The sequence below is a fragment of the Salmo salar genome, chromosome 14, assembly GCF_965601325.2.
Source record: "Salmo salar chromosome 14, fSalSal1, whole genome shotgun sequence".
Taxonomy (NCBI): domain Eukaryota; kingdom Metazoa; phylum Chordata; class Actinopteri; order Salmoniformes; family Salmonidae; genus Salmo; species Salmo salar.
This window is the reverse complement of record NC_138304.1, coordinates 88,253,538-88,278,020: the sequence shown is the minus strand read 5'-3', so window position 1 is coordinate 88,278,020 and position 24,483 is coordinate 88,253,538. Positions and strand designations below refer to the sequence as shown.

The 24,483-nt window shown below is 56.5% G+C and overlaps 1 protein-coding gene across 1 annotated transcript in view; it reads right to left on the bottom strand.

Annotated features, from left to right (window-relative positions):
- Positions 1-24,483, bottom strand: part of LOC106570400 (CUB and sushi domain-containing protein 3) — a 738,870-nt gene that overhangs the window by 30,038 nt on the left and 684,349 nt on the right. The window contains exons 62-63 of the mRNA XM_082961236.1: positions 4,212-4,385; positions 421-494 (exon numbers count right to left, since the gene is read on the bottom strand). Coding sequence (XP_082817362.1) covers positions 421-494; positions 4,212-4,385 — 248 coding nt within the window. The remainder of the gene's footprint in view (positions 1-420; positions 495-4,211; positions 4,386-24,483) is intronic.

Here is a 24,483-nt window from a genome sequence, read left to right as displayed (position 1 = left end):
CTGCTCTTTTGCACACCAGTATTTCTACTTGCACATCATCATCTGCTCATCTATCACTCCAGTGTTAATTTGCTAAACTGTAATTACTTCGCTTCTATGGCCTATTTATTGCCTTACCTCCTCACGCCATTTGCACACACTGTATATAGACTTTCTTTTTTTCCTATTGTGTTATTGACTGTACGCTTGTTTAAAATTAAATAAATAAATATTTGAAGGGTACCTACGTAAGGACTTCACAACACATTCATAATCCATACAGTACATAACACATTCATAGACAATACATTACCTAAATATCTTCAGTATGCAATCTGACTGTTATATAAGGCCATGAGTTTGAATCAGGTTCATTCTCTCAGGTAAGGCTTTACTGTAGACCCCCCCCCCCCACACATACAGTATGTGTTCATAAAATACCTTGAAGCCATAGGTTCTGTTCAGAGAACCGTAGCGAGGTGTCCCTGGGTTCTCACAGGTAGTACGGGTCGGTTCTGAGAGAAGAAGACAAAGGAGAAAGTTTGTATAATATTATCTTAGAGACCTTTAACTATGTACAGTATCTCTGGCTGGGGATGCAGCCTATGCAGGCACTTGAGACATACAGTCTGCTGTCCAAATGACACCCTATTCCCTTTATAATGCACTAACTTTGACCAGGGCCCATTGGACTTTGGTCAAAAGTAGTGCACTATATAGGGAATAGGGTGTCATTTGGGACACAGATATTGTAACACAGCCACAGGAACAGCTATAGTTCCCATAATGATTCAACATATCTTACTGCAGTCATACCCAGCCTAAAACAGAGGTGTATGTCATTGTGTGATTGCGTGTGTGTGCATGTGTGCGCGTGTGTGCACGTCCGTGTGAGTGCTTATGAAGGTGGTTGAGAAATTCATTTCTCTCCGTCATGAGTGTGTTTCTGTAAGTACAGCAGCTGCAGCGGTACTGTAACAAAACAACCAAACAGTAAGAGTGTCTTTAATATACTAGGCAGAAGACCCAGTAGGGGGCAGTGTTACTGCAGAGTTGCAGCAGCGTCGGGCCCAGCTGTGTGGCTGTGTGGAGGGAAGCAGCATCATTAGGATGTAGAGGACATCCTCGGCCTGACGCATAGACCTGGATTCAATGCAGCCTCAGAAAATGACAGCAACACACTCCTCCACCACTGCCTGCCTAGCTAACCCACACAGCAACGTGCCATAGCTAACACTATCGTGTCTGCCTCCTCTCTTCTGTATGAAAACGGAATCATACAGAAATGCAGTCTGGGAAATTATTGTGCGAACGAAACATAATTAAGTGAAAACAATAGTTTGTGCCTGTCAAACGAGGCCTGTCTGCACAGGACCCGTTTTGGTTCAATTACATAAATACCACCTCTCCCCACCCTCCCTCCCTTCACACACTCAGACACACACACTCACACACACACACACTCAGACACACACACTCAGACTCAGTCACACATACAAATAACCCCCTCCCCTCCCTCTCCACTCCACACACTCACAGCAGGAACATCTCATCCCAAGCAATTCTCATCATCCTGAGAGGTCCGTCTTGGAATATATGGTCCGTCTTGAATACTACATATTTATGAAGACAGTATTTGTCCTATAATGTCTGTGCCTCTGTACCTTTGTGGATATTTGTACTCAAACAATATGTGTTGCATGTTGTGATGTGATAACATTATATGAGACTTCTTTGTCAATGCCTTATCAGTTACAGTCAAGATGATCTTAAGGTATGTCATAAGAATGCCTTTTCAATATGATAACAGTTAAAGTGGCAATCTGCATTTTGAACCCTTTAACCATATTTTGATGTGATAAGGACTACATAGCACTGTCATACCAGATGACATAAACAGTCATGGCATCTGATGAACAGCATATGACAACAGAATTGACACAGCCATGTCGCATACAATGTTTAGATCTGCTAGTTAGCTATGTTGAAAACAATTCCAAATATTTCCCTCTACATTTCAGCATATAGACACATCTGTAGGCCAATCAGTCTGATAATTGAGCCTCATTGATTTCAAGATTCAAATAGGGGGTGCTTATATTTGTCTTGTTTAACCTGTACAGAGTATAGTGAAATGGAAATGTGTTTTTTGCATATCCCACTCCCCCTGAGACACAGATTTTTTTACCTAGTCGGCTCAGGGATTGGAATTAGCAACCTTCGGTCACTGGCCCAATGGTCTAACCACCAGCGCAATCCAGCACCCATAAATTACAGCCACTATAATGAGCTATACAGTATTTAAACTCAGGCTACCCTCAATGTTAATTTCTGTAGTACAATACACGGTTGCCCAGTACTAAACAGATAACAATTGACTTGTTGATAATGGTCTAATGATCCAGTGACAAAAGGGGCCTATGACTTGAATATTAAATTACTGAAATAAAGACAATTATCACTTAGTCATATCGATGTGTGAAGGGTGTCTCCTTTAGGGACCTGGATGAGGTGCTTAATCAGATAAGGATTCAGGAGTAGTCTCACAGACACTAGATAGATAATTACAGATCTGAAGACAGCAGGTAAGTTAAAGATGCCAGGAAAGGGAGGACATCAAACATATACTATATGATATGAGTGACAACAAGGGTTGCAACATGCTAGTAACTTTCTCAAAATTCACTAGTTTTGGAAGATTCCTGGAATCAGGATGGAACAAGCAGGAAATCTGGGAATACTCCAATTAGTATTTCTAGAAAAACCTGGGATTTGTGGTAAAGTTACCAGACTTTTGCAACCCTAGTGACAACAAAGCCCACGGGCTAGTTTCCTGGACACAGATTAAGCCTAGTCCTGGTCTAAAAAAGTCGAGGTTGTTGCCAATATATCCTCCAAACACCGGCATTGAGAGCATTTTCACTTTATACAACGGGTAAATGGTAAATAATGTATGGTGTCATTTTGGAGTAACTTTCTCACTCATCATTATTCAAGATAATTATTTACAAGCTTGATGTAGTCATTGCGTTATATGCATATGGGACCAAATACTTAACTTTTATTACTTTAATACACATGCAAGTGAATATGTCCCAATACTTTTGGTCCCCTAAAATGGGGGGACTATGTACAAAAAGTGCTGTAATTAATAAACAGTTCACCCGATATGGATGGAAATACCCTCAAATTAAAGCTGACAGTCTGCACTTTAGCCTCATAGTCATTGTATCATTTCAAATACAAAGTGCTGGAGAACAGAGCCCCAAAAAACAAAAATGTGTCACTGTCCCAATACTTTTGGAGCTCACTGTACATGCAGAAATACAGATATTAAAACAAACAATTCTGAAAATCACCCTGCAATAGAGCATGCTGGATAATATGATATATGGCTCTATGTAGAACCCTTCTTGCCTTCCAAAGAATCATCAAATAAACCTTCCAAAAAGGGTTCTTCAGATAAAAAATGGTTATTGGTAGAACCCTATCCCCCTACATAGAACTCTTTTGGAGAAAAAAATATCTATGAGTATACGCTACAGCTAGAACTGAAACTAGAACCTAGACAATGGTATCAGCCAGCTGTGAAGGCTAGGGCCAGGAGAATGTCACTAGTGTGCCCCTGATGGAACTGAATCCCCTACAGCCATTCCTACACATTTCATATCTTGACAGGCTCCATTCTTCTCCCCCGTCAATACACTCTCTCCTCTTGGAGGGCACTAAAAGGACTGACCCTGCCTTTTCTGGAATACTCTTATCAATAAGAGATGTGTGTTGAGGTTAGGGCTGCACCCATTATAGTGCACTACTTTGACAACGGCCCATAGGCTTCTGGTCAAACGTAGTGCACTATATAGGGAATAATGTGCCATTTGGGACGTAGCCTTGGTATATCTCAGGTGGCCCACTGTCAGAGGGAGGACATTGATTCCAGTTGTTTGACAAAGTTAAATACTTCACAAGCTGTGCTTTAAGGCACAGAAATAGGAAACAGAGATTATGTACTCTAGAGGAATAAAGAGAGGGGCAGAAAGGTTATGGTGTGTATATACACTGAGCATACAAAACATATTGAGTAAAGCAAATAAAAAATGCAGTAATGACGCTTTGGGGCCAAGTATCACACAAAGGACAGTTGTACACCCAGTTGTATACGCTGTGTGACCCTCACGCTTTGTGGTACATGGGCACACACACACACAGACACACACACAGTAGATGCTTACCTATACAGCGAGGCTGGAATCCGCTCCAGGAGCCGTCGGCCTGGCACATGCGTGTAGTGGAGCCCACTGGGAGATAGGGGGTGGTACAGCTGAACAACACCTCTGACTGGTAGATGAAGCTGCGTCCCTCTCTGGAGCCATAGGCAGGCACACCAGGGTCCCCACAGAACTTGGCTACAACAACAGATCAAGAATAGGAGATCAAAATAAACATAAAAAAACACACAGGAGCAGTGTTACCGGCTTCTCCCCCAGCGCGGTGTTGATTGAACTTCAGCAAGAAGAGAGCGGAAATTAGACCAGAAAATTCTAAATACCCACACAAGAGTAAAGTCACCGGGTTTTGCCCCTGTGCGGGTTAGCTCCTCCTGCCACAGTCTCTATTTGTATCTGAGATCCTGGCAGAAGACGATGGAGTCTTACAGACCAGACAGACATGAATGACATCGACCCTCAAAGGGCTCAAAGCGGTCGTTGAGTGCTGACCATCTGTGGCTGTCCAGCAAACACTTGGTCCGTCCAGAAAGAATCCATAATTGATGTTGACGTCATGCTTGGCTGATACATTATAAATGTGCCAAGCAAGGCTCCCTCTCTTACTGTCTGGGAACTAGGAGGACTACAAACTTGACTTTTTCTTGATGAATAATAGATACACTGTCAAGATATAAAAAAGAGAGGAAGAGGAAGAGAGAGCAGAGGGGTTTTGAGAGAGTGAGAGACCAGAGAGTAGACAGAGACGTAAAGAGAAGAAGAAGAAGTAGAAGAAGAGGAGGAAGAAGAGGAAGAATAAAAATAAAAGTGTGCCTCCTGCAAGTTTACAAAGTCACAGGCAGCCATACTTTATTTCATTCCCATAGCTGCTGCTGCACATTGTTTCAGCCTTCTGAAGGGTGGGGATGGGGTATTAGAACTACCTTGATGATTTACTGACCTTTTAACATGCTCTCCCCTTCACCCCTCCAGTCCTCTACATCCTCCTCCCCTTCACCCCTCCAGCACTCTACATCCTCCTCCCCTTCACCCCTCCAGCCCTCTACATCCTCCTCCCCTTCACCCCTCCAGCCCTCTACATCCTCCTCGCCTTCAACCCTCCAGCCCTCTACATCCTCCTCCGATTCAACCCTCCAGTCCTCTACATCCTCCTCCCCTTCACGCCTCCACCCTCTACATTCTCCTCCCCTTCACCCCCCCAGCCCTCTACATCCTCCTCCCCTTCAACCCTCCAGCCCTCTACATCCTCCTCCCCTTCAACCCTCCAGCCCTCTACATCCTCCTCCCCTTCACCCCTCCACCCTCTACATCCTCCTCCCCTTCACCCCTCCACCCTCTACATTCTCCTCCCCTTCACCCCCCCAGCCCTCTACATCCTCCTCCCCTTCAACCCTCCAGCCCTCTACATGCTCCTCCCCTTCAACCCTCCAGCCCTCTACATCCTCCTCCCCTTCAACCCTCCAGCCCTCTACATCCTCCTCCCCTTCACCCCTCCAGCCCTCTACATCCTCCTCCCCTTCACCCCTCCACCCTCTACATTCTCCTCCCCTTCACCCCTCCAGCCCTCTACATCCTCCTCCCCTTCAACCCTCCAGCCCTCTACATCCTCCTCCCCTTCAACCCTTCAACCCTCCACCCTCTACATCCTCCTCCCCTTCAACCCTCCAGCCCTCTACATCCTCCTCCCCTTCCACCCTCTAGTCCTCTACATCCTCCTCCCCTTCAACCCTCCACCCTCTACATCAACCCTCCACCCTCTACATCCTCCTCCCCTTCACCCCCAGCCCTCTACATCCTCCTCCCCTTCAACCCTCCAGCCCTCTACATCCTCCTCCCCTTCAACCCTTCAACCCTCCACCCTCTACATCCTCCTCCCCTTCAACCCTCCAGCCCTCTACAGCCTCCCCCTTCAACCCTCCAGTCCTCTACATCCTCCTCCCCTTCAACCCTCCACCCTCTACATCCTCCTCCCCTTCAATCCTCCAGCCCTCTACATCCTCCTCCCCTTCAACCCTCCACCCTCTACATCCTCCTCCCCTTCAACCCTCCACCCTCTACATCCTCCTCCCCTTCACCCCCCCAGCCCTCTACATCCGCCTCCCCTTCAACCCTCCAGCCCTCTACATCCTCCTCCCCTTCAACCCTTCAACCCTCCACCCTCTACATCCTCCTCCCCTTCACCCCCTCAGCCCTCTACATCCTCCTCCCCTTCAACCCTCCAGCCCTCTACATCCTCCTCCCCTTCACCCCTCCAGCCCTCTACATCCTCCTCCCCTTCAACCCTCCAGCCCTCTACATCCTCCCCCCCTTCAACCCTTCAACCCTCCACCCTCTACATCCTCCTCCCCTTCACTCCTACAGCCCTCTACATCCTCCTCCCCTTCACCCCTCCACCCTCTACATTCTCCTCCCCTTCACCCCTCCAGCCCTCTACATCCTCATCCCCTTCAACCCTCCAGCCCTCTACAACCTCCTCCCCTTCAACCCTTCAACCCTCCACCCTCTACATCCTCCTCCCCTTCAACCCTCCAGCCCTCTACATCCTCCTCCCCTTCAACCCTCCAGTCCTCTACATCCTTCTCCCCTTCAACCCTCCACCCTCTACATCCTCCTCCCCTTCAACCCTCCAGCCCTCTACATCCACCTCCCCTTCAACCCTCCACCCTCTACATGCTCCTACCCTTCAACCCTCCACCCTCTACATCCTCCTCCCCTTCACCCCCCAGCCCTCTACATCCTCCTCCCCTTCAACCCTCCAGCCCTCTACATCCTCCTCCCCTTCAACCCTCCACCCTCTACATCCTCCTCCCCTTCACCCCTCCAGCCCTCTACATCCTCCTCCCCTTCAACCCCTCCAGCCCTCTACATCCTCCTCCCCTTCACCCCTCCAGCCCTCTACATCCTCTCCCTTCAACCCTCCAGCCCTCTACATCCTCCTCCCCTTCACCCCTCCAGCCCTCTACATCCTCCTCCCCTTCACCCCTCCAGCCCTCTACATCCTCCTCCCCTTCACCCCTCCAGCCCTCTACATCCTCCTCCCCTTCACCCCTCCAGCCCTCTACATCCTCCTCCCCTTCACCCCTCCAGCCCTCTACATCCTCCTCCCCTTCACCCCTCCAGCCCTCTACATTCTCCTCCCCTTCACCCCTCCAGCCCTCTACATCCTCCTCCCCTTCACCCCTCCAGCCCTCTACATCCTCCTCCCCTTCAACCCTTCAACCCTCCACCCTCTACATCCTCCTCCCCTTCAACCCTCCAGCCCTCTACATCCTCCTCCCCTTCCACCCTCTAGTCCTCTACATCCTCCTCCCCTTCACCCCTCCACCCTCTACATCCTCCTCCCCTTCACCCCTCCAGCCCTCTACATCCTCCTCCCCTTCAACCTCCAGCCCTCTACATCCTCCTCCCCTTCAACCCTTCAACCCTCCACCCTCTACATCCTCCTCCCCTTCAACCCTCCAGCCCTCTACAGCCTCCCCCTTCAACCCTCCAGTCCTCTACATCCTCCTCCCCTTCAAACCTCCACCCTCTACATCCTCCTCCCCTTCAACCCTCCAGCCCTCTACATCCTCCTCCCCTTCAACCCTCCACCCTCTACATCCTCCTCCCCTTCAACCCTCCACCCTCTACATCCTCCTCCCCTTCACCCCTCCAGCCCTCTACATCCTCCTCCCCTTCAACCCTCCAGCCCTCTACATCCTCCCCCCCTTCAACCCTTCAACCCTCCACCCTCTACATCCTCCTCCCCTTCACTCCTACAGCCCTCTACATCCTCCTCCCCTTCAACCCTCCAGCCCTCTACATCCTCCTCCCCTTCACCCCTCCAGCCCTCTACATCCTCCTCCCCTTCAACCCTCCAGCCCTCTACATCCTCCTCCCCTTCAACCCTTCAACCCTCCAGCCCTCTACATCCTCCTCCCCTTCACTCCTACAGCCCTCTACATCCTCCTCCCCTTCACCCCTCCACCCTCTACATTCTCATCCCCTTCACCCCTCCAGCCCTCTACATCCTCCTCCCCTTCAACCCTCCAGCCCTCTACATCCTCCTCCCCTTCAACCCTTCAACCCTCCACCCTCTACATCCTCCTCCCCTTCAACCCTCCAGCCCTCTACATCCTCCTCCCCTTCAACCCTCCAGTCCTCTACATCCTTCTCCCCTTCAACCCTCCACCCTCTACATCCTCCTCCCCTTCAACCCTCCAGCCCTCTACATCCACCTCCCCTTCAACCCTCCACCCTCTACATGCTCCTACCCTTCAACCCTCCACCCTCTACATCCTCCTCCCCTTCACCCCCCAGCCCTCTACATCCTCCTCCCCTTCAACTCTCCAACTCTCTACGTCCTCCTCCCCTTCAACCCTTCAACCCTCCACCCTCTACATCCTCCTCCCCTTCACCCCCCCAGCCCTCTACATCCTCCTCCCCTTCAACCCCCCAGCCCTCTACATCCTCCTCCCCTTCAACATTTCAACCCTTCACCCTCTACATCCTCCCCCCTTCACCCCTCCAGCCCTCTACATCCTCCTCCCCTTCATCCCTCCAGCCCTCTACATCCTCCTCCCCTTCACCCCTCCAGCCCTCTACATTCTCCTCCCTTTCACCCCTCCGCCCTCTACATCCTCCTCCCCTTCACCCCTCCACCCTCTACATCCTCCTCCCCTTCACCCCTCCAGCCCTCTACATCCTCCTCCCCTTCACCCCTCCAGCCCTCTACATCCTCCTCCCCTTCACCCCTCCAGCCCTCTACATCCGCCTCCCCTTCAACCCTCCAGCCCTCTACATCCTCCTCCCCTTCAACCCTTCAACCCTCCACCCTCTACATCCTCCTCCCCTTCACCCAATCAGCCCTCTACATCCTCCTCCCCTTCAACCCTCCAGCCCTCTACATCCTCCTCCCCTTCACCCCTCCAGCCCTCTACATCCTCCTCCCCTTCAACCCTCCAGCCCTCTACATCCTCCTCCCCTTCAACCCTTCATCCCTCCACCCTCTACATCCTCCTCCCTTCACTCCTACAGCCCTCTACATCCTCCTCCCCTTCACCCCTCCACCCTCTACATTCTCCTCCCCTTCACCCCTCCAGCCCTCTACATCCTCATCCCCTTCAACCCTCCAGCCCTCTACATCCTCCTCCCCTTCAACCCTTCAACCCTCCACCCTCTACATCCTCCTCCCCTTCAACCCTCCAGCCCTCTACATCCTCCTCCCCTTCCACCCTCTAGTCCTCTACATCCTCCTCCCCTTCAACCCTCCACCCTCTACATCCTCCTCCACTTCAACCCTCCACCCTCTACATCCTCCTCCCCTTCACCCCCAGCCCTCTACATCCTCCTCCCCTTCAAACCTCCAGCCCTCTACATCCTCCTCCCCTTCAACCCTTCAACCCTCCCCAGCCCTCTACATCCTCCTCCCCTTCAACTCTCCAGTCCCTCTACATCCTCCTCCCCTTCACCCCTCCACCCTCTACATTCTCCTCCCCTTCACCCCCCCATCCTTCTACATCCTCCTCCCCTTCAACCCTCCAGTCCTCTACATCCTCCTCCCTTCACCCCTCTAGCCCTCTACATCCTCCTCCCCTTCACCCCTCCACCCTCTACATTCTCCTCCCCTTCACCCCTCCAGCCCTCTACATCCTCCTCCCCTTCAACCCTCCAGCCCTCTACATCCTCCTCCCCTTCAACCCTTCAACCCTCCACCCTCTACATCCTCCTCCCCTTCAACCCTCCAGTCCTCTACATCCTCCTCCCCTTCAACCCTCCAGTCCTCTACATCCTCCTCCCCTTCAACCCTCCACCCTCTACATCCTCCTCCCCTTCAACCCTCCAGCCCTCTACATCCTCCTCCCCTTCAACCCTCCAGCTCCTCTACATCCTCCTCCTCCCTTCAACCCTTCCAACCCTCCACACTCTACATCCTCCTCCCCTTCAACCCCTCCAGCCCTCTACATCCTCCTCCCCTTCACCCCTCCAGCCCTCTACATCCTCCTCCCCTTCAACCCTCCAGCCCTCTACATCCTCCTCCCCTTCACCCCTCCAGCCCTCTACATCCTCCTCCCCTTCACCCCTCCAGCCCTCTACATCCTCCTCCCCTTCACCCCTCCAGCCCTCTACATCCTCCTCCCCTTCACCCCTCCAGCCCTCTACATCCTCCTCCCCTTCAACCCTCCAGTCCTCTACATCCTCCTCCCCTTCACCCCTCCACCCTCTACATTCTCCTCCCCTTCACCCCCCCAGCCCTCTACATCCTCCTCCCCTTCAACCCTCCAGCCCTCTACACCCTCCTCCCCTTTAACCCTCCAGCCCTCTACATCCTCCTCCCCTTCACCCCTCCAGCCCTCTACATCCTCCTCCCCTTCACCCCTCCACCCTCTACATTCTCCTCCCCTTCACCCCTCCAGCCCTCTACATCCTCCTCCCCTTCAACCCTCCAGCCCTCTATATCCTCCTCCCCTTCAACCCTTCAACCCTCCACCCTCTAAATCCTCCTCCCCTTCAACCCTCCAGTCCTCTACATCCTCCTCCCCTTCAACCCTCCAGTCCTCTACATCCTCCTCCCCTTCAACCCTCCACCCTCTACATCCTCCTCCCCTTCAACCCTCCAGCCCTCTACATCCTCCTCCCCTTCAACCCTCCAGCCCTCTACATCCTCCTCCCCTTCAACCCTTCAACCCTCCACCCTCTACATCCTCCTCCCCTTCAACCCTCCAGCCCTCTACAGCCTCCTCCCTTCAACCCTCCAGTCCTCTACATCCTCCTCCCCTTCAACCCTCCACCCTCTACATCCTCCTCCCCTTCAACCCTCCAGCCCTCTACATCCTCCTCCCCTTCAACCCTCCACCCTCTACATCCTCCTCCCCTTCAACCCTCCACCCTCTACATCCTCCTCCCCTTCACCCCCCCAGCCCTCTACATCCGCCTCCCCTTCAACCCTCCAGCCCTCTACATCCTCCTCTCCTTCAACCCTTCAACCCTCCACCCTCTACATCCTCCTCCCCTTCACCCCTCCAGCCCTCTACATCCTCCTCCCCTTCAACCCTCCAGCCCTCTACATCCTCCTCCCCTTCAACCCTTCAACCCTCCACCCTCTACATCCTCCTCCCCTTCAACTCCTCCAGCTCCTCTACATCCGCCTCCCTTTCAACCCTCCAGCCCTCTACATCCTCCTCCCCTTCAACCCCTCCACCCTCTACATCCTCCTCCCCTTCAACCCTCCAGCCCTCTACATCCTCCTCCCCTTCAACCCTCCAGTCCTCTACATCCTCCTCCCCTTCAACCCTCCACCCTCTACATCCTCCTCCCCTTCAACCCTCCAGCCCTCTACAACCACCTCCCCTTCAACCCTCCAGCCCTCTACATGCTCCCTCCACCCTTCAACCCTCCACCCTCTACATCCTCCTCCCCTTCACCCCCCAGCCCTCTACATCCTCCTCCCCTTCAACTCTCCAACTCTCTACGTCCTCCTCCTCTTCAACCCTTCAACCCTCCACCCTCTACATCCTCCTCCCCTTCACCCCTCCAGCCCTCTACATCCTCCTCCCCTTCAACCCTCCAGCCCTCTACATCCTCCTCCCCTTCAACTTCAACCCTCCACCCTCTACATCCTCCTCCCCTTCACCCCTCCAGCCCTCTACATCCTCCTCCCCTTCAACCCTCCAGCCCTCTACATCCTCCTCCCCTTCAACCCTTCAACCCTCCACCCTCTACATCCTCCTCCCCTTCAACCCTCCAGCCCTCTACATCCTCCTCCCTTCAACCGTCCAGTCCTCTACATCCTCCTCCCCTTCAACCCTCCACCCTCTACATCCTCCTCCCCTTCAACCCTCCAGCCCTCTACATCCTCCTCCCCTTCAACCCTCCAGCCCTCTACATCCTCCTCCCCTTCAACCCTCCACCCTCTACATCCTCCTCCCCTTCACCCCTCCAGCCCTCTACATCCTCCTCCCCTTCAACCCTCCAGCCCTCTACATCCTCCTCCCCTTCAACCCTTCAACCCTCCACCCTCTACATCCTCCTCCCCTTCACCCTCCAGCCCTCTACATCCTCCTCCCCTTCAACCCTCCAGCCCTCTACATCCTCCTCCCCTTCAACCCTCCACCCTCTACATCCTCCTCCCCTTCAACCCTCCAGCCCTCTACACCAGCCCTCTACATCCTCCTCCCCTTCACCCCTCCACCCTCTACATTCTCTTCCCCTTCACCCCTCCAGCCCTCTACATCCTCCTCCCCTTCAACCCTCCAGCCCTCTATATCCTCCTCCCCTTCAACCCTTCAACCCTCCACCCTCTACATCCTCCTCCCCTTCAACCCTCCAGTCCTCTACATCCTCCTCCCCTTCAATCCTCCAGTCCTCTACATCCTCCTCCCCTTCAACCCTCCACCCTCTACATCCTCCTCCCCTTCAACCCTCCAGCCCTCTACATCCTCCTCCCCTTCAACCCTCCAGCCCTCTACATCCTCCTCCCCTTCAACCCTTCAACCCTCCACCCTCTACATCCTCCCCCCTTCAACCCTCCAGCCCTCTACATCCTCCTCCCCTTCAACCCTCCAGTCCTCTACATCCTCCTCCCCTTCAACCCTCCACCCTCTACATCCTCCTCCCCTTCAACCCTCCAGCCCTCTACATCCTCCTCCCCTTCAACCCCTCCAGCCCTCTACATCCTCCTCCCCTTCACCCCTCCAGCCCTCTACATCCTTCTCTCCTTCAACCCTCCAGCCTCTACATCCTCCTCCCCTTCACCCCTCCAGCCCTCTACATCCTCCTCCCCTTCAACCCTCCAGCCCTCTACATCCTCCTCCCCTTCACCCCTCCAGCCCTCTACATCCTCCTCCCCTTCAACCCTCCAGCCCTCTACATCCTCCTCCCCTTCAACCCTCCAGTCCTCTACATCCTCCTCCCCTTCAACCCTCCACCCTCTACATCCTCCTCCCCTTCAACCCTCCAGCCCTCTACATCCTCCTCCCCTTCCACCCTCTAGCCTCTACATCCTCCTCCCCTTCAACCCTCCACCCTCTACATCCTCCTCCCCTTCACCCCTCCACCCTCTACATCCTCCTCCCCTTCACCCCTCCAGCCCTCTACATCCTCCTCCCCTTCAACCCTCCAGCCCTCTACATCCTCCTCCCCTTCAACCCTTCAACCCTCCACCCTCTACATCCTCCTCCCCTTCAACCCTCCAGCCCTCTACATCCTCCTCCCCTTCAACCCTCCAGTCCTCTACATCCTCCTCCCCTTCAACCCTCCACCCTCTACATCCTCCTCCCCTTCAACCCTCCACCCTCTACATCCTCCTCCCCTTCACCCCCAGCCCTCTACATCCTCCTCCCCTTCAAACCTCCAGCCCTCTACATCCTCCTCCCCTTCAACCCTTCAACCCTCCACCCTCTACATCCTCCTCCCCTTCAACCCTCCAGCCCTCTACAGCCTCCCCCTTCAACCCTCCAGTCCTCTACATCCTCCTCCCCTTCAACCCTCCACCCTCTACATCCTCCTCCCCTTCAACCCTCCAGCCCTCTACATCCTCCTCCCCTTCAACCCTCCAGCCCTCTACATCCTCCTCCCCTTCAACCCCTCCAGCCCTCTACATCCTCCTCCCCTTCACCCCTCCAGCCCTCTACATCCTTCTCTCCTTCAACCCTCCAGCCCTCTACATCCTCCTCCCCTTCACCCCTCCAGCCCTCTACATCCTCCTCCCCTTCACCCCCTCCAGCCCTCTACATCCTCCTCCCCTTCACCCCTCCAGCCCTCTACATCCTCCTCCCCTTCAACCCTCCAGCCCTCTACATCCTCCTCCCCTTCAACCCTCCAGTCCTCTACATCCTCCTCCCCTTCACCCCTCCACCCTCTACATTCTCCTCCCCTTCACCCCCCCAGCCCTCTACATCCTCCTCCCCTTCAACCCTCCAGCCCTCTACACCCTCCTCCCCTTTAACCCTCCAGCCCTCTACATCCTCCTCCCCTTCACCCCTCCAGCCCTCTACATCCTCCTCCCCTTCACCCCTCCACCCTCTACATTCTCCTCCCCTTCACCCCTCCAGCCCTCTACATCCTCCTCCCCTTCAACCCTCCAGCCCTCTACATCCTCCTCCCCTTCAACCCTTCAACCCTCCACCCTCTACATCCTCCTCCCCTTCAACCCTCCAGCCCTCTACATCCTCCTCCCCTTCCACCCTCTAGTCCTCTACACCTCCTCCCTCACCCCTCCCCTCTACATACTCCTCCCCTTCACCCCCCCATCCCTCTACATCCTCCTCCCCTTCAACCCTCCAGTCCTCTACATCCTCCTCCCCTTCACCCCTCCAGCCCTCTACATCCTCCTCCCCTTCACCCCTCCACCCTCTACATCCTCCTCCCCTTCACCCCTCCAGCCCTCTACATCCTCCTCCCCTTCAACCCTCCAGCCCTCTACATCCTCCTCCCCTTCAACCCTTCAACCCTCCACCCTCTACATCCTCCTCCCCTTCACCCCTCCAGCCCTCTACATCCTCCTCCCCTTCAACCCTCCAGCCCTCTACATCCTCCTCCCCTTCACCCCTCCAGCCCTCTACATCCTCCTCCCCTTCAACCCTCCAGCCCTCTACATCCTCCCCCCCTTCAACCCTTCAACCCTCCACCCTCTACATCCTCCTCCCCTTCACTCCTACAGCCCTCTACATCCTCCTCCCCTTCACCCCTCCACCCTCTACATTCTCCTCCCCTTCACCCCTCCAGCCCTCTACATCCTCATCCCCTTCAACCCTCCAGCCCTCTACATCCTCCTCCCCTTCAACCCTTCAACCCTCCACCCTCTACATCCTCCTCCCCTTCAACCCTCCAGCCCTCTACATCCTCCTCCCCTTCAACCCTCCAGTCCTCTACATCCTTCTCCCCTTCAACCCTCCACCCTCTACAACCTCCTCCCCTTCAACCCTCCAGCCCTCTACAACCACCTCCCCTTCAACCCTCCACCCTCTACATGCTCCTACCCTTCAACCCTCCACCCTCTACATCCTCCTCCCCTTCACCCCCAGCCCTCTACATCCTCCTCCCCTTCAACTCTCCAACTCTCTACGTCCTCCTCCCCTTCAACCCTTCAACCCTCCACCCTCTACATCCTCCTCCCCTTCACCCCCCAGCCCTCTACATCCTCCTCCCCTTCAACCCCCCAGCCCTCTACATCCTCCTCCCCTTCAACATTTCAACCCTTCACCCTCTACATCCTCCTCCCCTTCACCCCTCCAGCCCTCTACATCCTCCTCCCCTTCAACCCTCCAGCCCTCTACATCCTCCTCCCCTTCAACCCTTCAACCCTCCACCCTCTACATCCTCCTCCCCTTCAACCCTCCAGCCCTCTACAGCCTCCCCTTCAACCTCCAGTCCTCTACATCCTCCTCCCCTTCAACCCTCCACCCTCTACATCCTCCTCCCCTTCAACCCTCCAGCCCTCTACATCCTCCTCCCCTTCAACCCTCCAGCCCTCTACATCCTCCTCCCCTTCAACCCTCCAGCCCTCTACATCCTCCTCCCCTTCAACCCTCCAGCCCTCTACATCCTCCTCCCCTTCAACCCTCCAGCCCTCTACATCCTCCTCCCCTTCACCCCTCCAGCCCTCTACATCCTCCTCCCCTTCAACCCTCCAGCCCTCTACATCCTCCTCCCCTTCACCCCTCCAGCCCTCTACATCCTCCTCCCCTTCAACCCTCCAGCCCTCTACATCCTCCTCCCCTTCAACCCTCCACCCTCTACATCCTCCTCCCTTCACCCTCAGCCCTCTACATCCTCCTCCCCTTCACCCCTCCACCCTCTACATTCTCCTCCCCTTCACCCCTCCAGCCCTCTACATCCTCCTCCCCTTCAACCCTCCAGCCCTCTACATCCTCCTCCCCTTCAACCCTTCAACCCTCCACCCTCTACATCCTCCTCCCCTTCAACCCTCCAGCCCTCTACATCCTCCTCCCCTTCAACCCTCCAGTCCTCTACATCCTCCTCCCCTTCAACCCTCCACCCTCTACATCCTCCTGCCCCTTCAACCCTCCACCCTCTACATCCTCCTTCCCCTTCAACCCTCCAGCCCTCTACATCCTCCTCCCCTTCAACCCTCCACCCTCTACATCCTCCTCCCCTTCAACCCTCCAGCCCTCTACATCCTCCTCCCCTTCAACCCCTCCAGCCCTCTACATCCTCCTCCCCTTCACCCCTCCAGCCCTCTACATCCTTCTCTCCTTCAACCCTCCAGCGCTCTACATCCTCCTCCCCTTCACCCCTCCAGCCCTCTACATCCTCCTCCCCTTCACCCCCTCCAGCCCTCTACATCCTCCTCCCCTTCACCCCTCCAGCCCTCTACATCCTCCTCCCCTTCAACCCTCCAGCCCTCTACATCCTCCTCCCCTTCAACCCTCCAGCCCTCTACATCCTCCTCCCCTTCACCCCTCCACCCTCTACATTCTCCTCCCCTTCACCCCCCCAGCCCTCTACATCCTCCTCCCCTTCAACCCTCCAGCCCTCTACACCCTCCTCCCCTTTAACCCTCCAGCCCTCTACATCCTCCTCCCCTTCACCCCTCCAGCCCTCTACATCCTCCTCCCCTTCACCCCTCCACCCTCTACATTCTCCTCCCCTTCACCCCTCCAGCCCTCTACATCCTCCTCCCCTTCAACCCTCCAGCCCTCTACATCCTCCTCCCCTTCAACCCTTCAACCCTCCACCCTCTACATCCTCCTCCCCTTCAACCCTCCAGCCCTCTACATCCTCCTCCCCTTCCACCCTCTAGTCCTCTACATCCTCCTCCCCTTCAACCCTCCACCCTCTACATCCTCCTCCCCTTCACCCCCAGCCCTCTACATCCTCCTCCCCTTCAACCCTCCAGCCCTCTACATCCTCCTCCCCTTCAACCCTTCAACCCTCCACCCTCTACATCCTCCTCCCCTTCAACCCTCCAGCCCTCTACAGCCTCCCCCTTCAACCCTCCAGTCCTCTACATCCTCCTCCCCTTCAACCCTCCACCCTCTACATCCTCCTCCCCTTCAACCCTCCAGCCCTCTACATCCTCCTCCCCTTCAACCCTCCACCCTCTACATCCTCCTCCCCTTCAACCCTCCACCCTCTACATCCTCCTCCCCTTCACCCCCCCAGCCCTCTACATCCGCCTCCCCTTCAACCCTCCAGCCCTCTACATCCTCCTCCCCTTCAACCCTTCAACCCTCCACCCTCTACATCCTCCTCCCCTTCACCCCCCCAGCCCTCTACATCCTCCTCCCCTTCAACCCTCAAGCCCTCTACATCCTCCTCCCCTTCACCCCTCCAGCCCTCTACATCCTCCTCCCCTTCAACCCTCCAGCCCTCTACATCCTCCCCCCCTTCAACCCTTCAACCCTCCACCCTCTACATCCTCCTCCCCTTCACTCCTACAGCCCTCTACATCCTCCTCCCCTTCACCCCTCCACCCTCTACATCCTCCTCCCCTTCACCCCTCCAGCCCTCTACATCCTCATCCCCTTCAACCCTCCAGCCCTCTACATCCTCCTCCCCTTCAACCCTTCAACCCTCCACCCTCTACATCCTCCTCCCCTTCAACCCTCCAGCCCTCTACATCCTCCTCCCCTTCAACCCTCCAGTCCTCTACATCCTTCTCCCCTTCAACCCTTCACCCTCTACATCCTCCTCCCCTTCAACCCTCCAGCCCTCTACATCCACCTCCCCTTCAACCCTCCACCCTCTACATGCTCCTACCCTTCAACCCTCCACCCTCTACATCCTCCTCCCCTTCACCCCCCAGCCCTCTACATCCTCCTCCCCTTCAACTCTCCAACTCTCTACGTCCTCCTCCCCTTCAACCCTTCAACCCTCCACCCTCTACATCCTCCTCCCCTTCACCCCCCCAGCCCTCTACATCCTCCTCCCCTTCAACCCCCCAGCCCTCTACATCCTCCTCCCCTTCAACATTTCAACCCTTCACCCTCTACATCCTCCTCCCCTTCACCCCTCCAGCCCTCTACATCCTCCTCCCCTTCATCCCTCCAGCCCTCTACATCCTCCTCCCCTTCACCCCTCCAGCCCTCTACATCCTCCTCCCCTTCACCCCTCCAGCCCTCTACATCCTCCTCCCCTTCACCCCTCCAGCCCTCTACATCCTCCTCCCCTTCACCCCTCCAGCCCTCTACATCCTCCTCCCCTTCAACTCTCCAGTCCTCTACATCCTCCTCCCCTTCACCCCTCCACCCTCTACATTCTCCTCCCCTTCACCCCCCCATCCTTCTACATCCTCCTCCCCTTCACCCCTCCAGCCCTCTACATCCTCCTCCCCTTCACCCCTCCAGCCCTCTACATCCTCCTCCCCTTCAACTCTCCAGCCCTCTACATCCTCCTCCCCTTCAACCCTTCAACCCTCCACCCTCTACATCCTCCTCCCCTTCACCCCTCCAGCCCTCTACATCCTCCTCCCCTTCAACCCTCCAGCCCTCTACATCCTCCTCCCCTTCACCCCTCCAGCCCTCTACATCCTCCTCCCCTTCAACCCTCCAGCCCTCTACATCCTCCCCCCCTTCAACCCTTCAACCCTCCACCCTCTACATCCTCCTCCCCTTCACTCCTACAGCCCTCTACATCCTCCTCCCCTTCACCCCTCCACCCTCTACATTCTCCTCCCCTTCACCCCTCCAGCCCTCTACATCCTCCTCCCCTTCAACCCTCCAGCCCTCTACATCCTCCTCCCCTTCAACCCTTCAACCCTCCACCCTCTACATCCTCCTCCCCTTCAACCCTCCAGCCCTCTACATCCTCCTCCCCTTCAACCCTCCAGTCCTCTACATCCTCCTCCCCTTCAACCCTCCACCCTCTACATCCTCCTCCCCTTCAACCCTCCAGCCCTCTACATCCTCCTCCCCTTCAACCCTCCACCCTCTACATCCTCCTACCCTTCAACCCTCCACCCTCTACATCTCCTCACCCTTCACCCCCCAGCCCTCTACATCCTCCTCCCCTTCACCCTCCAGCCCTCTACATCCTCCTCCCCTTCACCCCCCAGCCCTCTACATCCTCCTCCCCTTCAACCCCCCAGCCCTCTACATCCTCCTCCCCTTCAACCACTTCCTCAACCCTTCCACCCTCTACATCCTCCTCCCCTTCACCCCTCCAGCCCTCTACATCCTCCTCCCCTTCAACCCTCCAAGCCCTCTACATCCTCCTCCCCTTCACCCCTCCAGCCCTCTACATCCTCCTCCCCTTCAACCCTCCAGCCCTCTACATCCTCCCCCCCTTCAACCCTTCAACCCTCCACCCTCTACATCCTCCTCCCCTTCACTCCTCCAGCCCTCTACATCCTCCTCCCCTTCACCCCTCCACCCTCTACATCCTCCTCCCCTTCACCCCTCCAGCCCTCTACATCCTCATCCCCTTCAACCCTCCAGCCCTCTACATCCTCCTCCCCTTCAACCCTTCAACCCTCCACCCTCTACATCCTCCTCCCCTTCAACCCTCCAGCCCTCTACATCCTCCTCCCCTTCAACCCTCCAGTCCTCTACATCCTTCTCCCCTTCAACCCTTCACCCTCTACATCCTCCTCCCCTTCAACCCTCCAGCCCTCTACATCCACCTCCCCTTCAACCCTCCACCCTCTACATGCTCCTACCCTTCAACCCTCCACCCTCTACATCCTCCTCCCCTTCACCCCCCAGCCCTCTACACCTCCTCCCCTTCAACTCTCCAACTCTCTACGTCCTCCTCCCCTTCAACCCTTCAACCCTCCACCCTCTACATCCTCCTCCCCTTCACCCCCCCAGCCCTCTACATCCTCCTCCCCTTCAACCCCCCAGCCCTCTACATCCTCCTCCCCTTCAACATTTCAACCCTTCACCCTCTACATCCTCCTCCCCTTCACCCCTCCAGCCCTCTACATCCTCCTCCCCTTCACCCCTCCAGCCCTCTACATCCTCCTCCCCTTCACCCCTCCAGCCCTCTACATCCTCCTCCCCTTCACCCCTCCAGCCCTCTACATCCTCCTCCCCTTCACCCCTCCAGCCCTCTACATCCTCCTCCCCTTCACCCCTCCAGCCCTCTACATCCTCCTCCCCTTCACCCCTCCAGCCCTCTACATCCTCCTCCCCTTCAACTCTCCAGTCCTCTACATCCTCCTCCCCTTCACCCCTCCACCCTCTACATTCTCCTCCCCTTCACCCCCCCATCCTTCTACATCCTCCTCCCCTTCACCCCTCCAGCCCTCTACATCCTCCTCCCCTTCACCCCTCCAGCCCTCTACATCCTCCTCCCCTTCAACTCTCCAGCCCTCTACATCCTCCTCCCCTTCAACCCTTCAACCCTCCACCCTCTACATCCTCCTCCCCTTCACCCCCCCAGCCCTCTACATCCTCCTCCCCTTCAACCCTCCAGCCCTCTACATCCTCCTCCCCTTCACCCCTCCAGCCCTCTACATCCTCCTCCCCTTCAACCCTCCAGCCCTCTACATCCTCCCCCCCTTCAACCCTTCAACCCTCCACCCTCTACATCCTCCTCCCCTTCACTCCTACAGCCATCTACATCCTCCTCCCCTTCACCCCTCCACCCTCTACATTCTCCTCCCCTTCACCCCTCCAGCCCTCTACATCCTCAACCCCTTCAACCCTCCAGCCCTCTACATCCTCCTCCCCTTCAACCCTTCAACCCTCCACCCTCTACATCCTCCTCCCCTTCAACCCTCCAGCCCTCTACATCCTCCTCCCCTTCAACCCTCCAGTCCTCTACATCCTTCTCCCCTTCAACCCTCCACCCTCTACATCCTCCTCCCCTTCAACCCTCCAGCCCTCTACATCCACCTCCCCTTCAACCCTCCACCCTCTACATGCTCCTACCCTTCAACCCTCCACCCTCTACATCCTCCTCCCCTTCACCCCCCAGCCCTCTACATCCTCCTCCCCTTCAACTCTCCAACTCTCTACGTCCTCCTCCCCTTCAACCATTCAACCCTCCACCCTCTACATCCTCCTCCCCTTCACCCCCCCAGCCCTCTACATCCTCCTCCCCTTCAACCCCCCAGCCCTCTACATCCTCCTCCCCTTCAACATTTCAACCCTTCACCCTCTACATCCTCCTCCCCTTCACCCCTCCAGCCCTCTACATCCTCCTCCCCTTCATCCCTCCAGCCCTCTACATCCTCCTCCCCTTCACCCCTCCAGCCCTCTACATTCTCCTCCCTTTCACCCCTCCACCCTCTACATCCTCCTCCCCTTCACCCCTCCAGCCCTCTACATCCTCCTCCCCTTCACCCCTCCAGCCCTCTACATCCCCCTCCCCTTCACCCCTCCAGCCCTCTACATCCTCCTCCCCTTCACCCCTCCAGCCCTCTACATCCTCCTCCCCTTCACCCCTCCAGCCCTCTACATCCTCCTCCCCTTCAACTCTCCAGTCCTCTACATCCTCCTCCCCTTCACCCCTCCACCCTCTACATTCTCCTCCCCTTCACCCCCCCATCCTTCTACATCCTCCTCCCCTTCAACCCTCCAGTCCTCTACATCCTCCTCCCTTCACCCCTCTAGCCCTCTACATCCTCCTCCCCTTCACCCCTCCACCCTCTACATTCTCTTCCCCTTCACCCCTCCAGCCCTTTACATCCTCCTCCCCTTCAACCCTCCAGCCCTCTATATCCTCCTCCCTTTCAACCCTTCAACCCTCCACCCTCTAAATCCTCCTCCCCTTCAACCCTCTAGTCCTCTACATCCTCCTCCCTTCAATCCTCCAGTCCTCTACATCCTCCTCCCCTTCAACCCTCCAGCCCTCTACATCCTCCTCCCCTTCAACCCTCCAGCCCTCTACATCCTCCTCCCCTTCAACCCTCCAGCCCTCTACATCCTCCTCCCCTTCAACCCTTCAACCCTCCACACTCTACATCCTCCTCCCCTTCAACCCTCCAGCCCTCTACATCCTCCTCCCCTTCAACCCTCCAGCCCTCTACATCCTCCTCCCCTTCAACCCTCCACCCTCTACATCCTCCTCCCCTTCACCCCTCCAGCCCTCTACATCCTCCTCCCCTTCACCCCTCCAGCCCTCTACATCCGCCTCCCCTTCACCCCTCCAGCCCTCTACATCCTCCTCCCCTTCACCCCTCCACCCTCTACATCCTCCTCCCCTTCACCCCTCCAGCCCTCTACATCCGCCTCCCCTTCAACCCTCCAGCCCTCTACATCCTCCTCCCCTTCACCCCTCCACCCTCTACATTCTCCTCCCCTTCACCCCTCCAGCCCTCTACATCCTCCTCCCCTTCAACCCTCCAGCCCTCTATATCCTCCCCTTCACCCTTCAACCCTCCACCCTCTAAATCCTCCTCCCCTTCAACCCTCCAGTCCTCTACATCCTCCTCCTCTTCAACCTCCAGTCCTCTACATCCTCCTCCCCTTCAATCCTCCACCCTCTACATCCTCCTCCCCTTCAACCCTCCAGCCCTCTACATCCTCCTGCCCTTCAACCCTTCAACCCTCCACCCTCTACATCCTCCTCCCCTTCAACCCTCCAGCCCTCTTCATCCTCCTCCCCTTCAACCCTCCAGTCCTCTACATCCTCCTCCCCTTCAACCCTCCACCCTCTACATCCTCCTCCCCTTCAACCCTCCAGCCCTCTACATCCTCCTCCCCTTCAACCCTCCACCCTCTACATCCTCCTCCCCTTCAACCCTCCACCCTCTACATCCTCCTCCCTTCACCCCCCAGCCCTCTACATCCTCCTCCCCTTCAACCCTCCAGCCCTCTACATCCTCCTCCCCTTCAACCCTCCAGCCCTCTACATCCTCCTGCCTTCACCCCTCCACCCTCTACATCCTCCTCCCCTTCACCCCTCCAGCCCTCTACATCCTCCTCCCCTTCAACCCTTCAACCCTCCACCCTCTACATCCTCCTCCCCTTCAACCCTCCAGCCCTCTACATCCTCCTCCCCTTCAACCCTCCAGCCCTCTACATCCTCCTCCCCTTCAACCCTCCCCTCACCCTCTACATCCTCCTCCCCTTCAACCCTCCAGCCCTCTACATCCTCCTCCCCTTCACCCCTCCAGCCCTCTACATCCTCCTCCCCTTCACCCCTCCAGCCCTCTACATCCTCCTCCCCTTCACCCCTCCAGCCCTCTACATCCTCCTCCCCTTCACCCCTCCAGCCCTCTACATCCTCCTCCCCTTCACCCCTCCAGCCCTCTACATCCGCCTCCCCTTCACCCCTCCAGCCCTCTACATCCTCCTCCCCTTCACCCCTCCAGCCCTCTACATCCTCCTCCCCTTCACCCCTCCAGCCCTCTGCATCCTCCTCCCCTTCAACTCTCCAGTCCTCTACATCCTCCTCCCCTTCACCCCTCCACCCTCTACATTCTCCTCCCCTTCACCCCCCATCCCTCTACATCCTCCTCCCCTTCAACCCTCCAGTCCTCTACATCCTCCTCCCCTTCACCCCTCCAGCCCTCTACATCCTCCTCCCCTTCACCCCTCCACCCTCTACATCCTCCCCTTCACCCTCCACCCTCTACACCTCCTCCCCTTCAACCCTCCAGCCCTCTACATCCTCCTCCCCTTCACCCCTCCACCCTCTACATCCCTCCTCACCCTCTCAATCCCCTCCCCTTCAACCTCCAGCCCTCTACATCCTCCTCCCCTTCAACCTCCAGCCTCTACATCCTCTCCCTTCAACCCTCCACCCTCTACATCCTCCTCCCCTTCAACCCTCCAGCCCTCTACATCCTCCTCCCCTTCAACCCTCCAGCCCTCTACATCCTCCTCCCCTTCAACCCTCCACCCTCTACATCCTCCTCCCCTTCAACCCCCCAGCCCTCTACATCCTCCTCCCCTTCAACCCTCCAGCCCTCTACATCCTCCTCCCCTTCAACCCTCCAGCCCTCTACATCCTCCTGCACTTCACCCCTCCACCCTCTACATCCTCCTCCCCTTCACCCCCTCCAGCCCTCTACATCCTCCTCCCCTTCAACCCTTCAACCCTCCACCCTCTACATCCGCCTCCCCTTCAACTCTCCAGTCCTCTACATCCGCCTCCCTTTCAACCATCCAGCCCTCTACATCCTCCTCCCCTTCAACCCCCCACCCTCTACATCCTCCTCCCCTTCAACCCTCCAGCCCTCTACATCCTCCTCCCCTTCACCCCTCCAGCCCTCTACATCCTCCTCCCCTTCAACCCTCAAGCCCTCTACATCCTCCTCCCCTTCACCCCTCCACCCTCTACAGCCTCCTCCCCTTCAACCCTCCAGCCCTCTACATCCTCCTCCCCTTCAACCCTTCAACCCTCCACCCTCTACATCCTCCTCCCCTTCAACTCTCCAGTCCTCTAC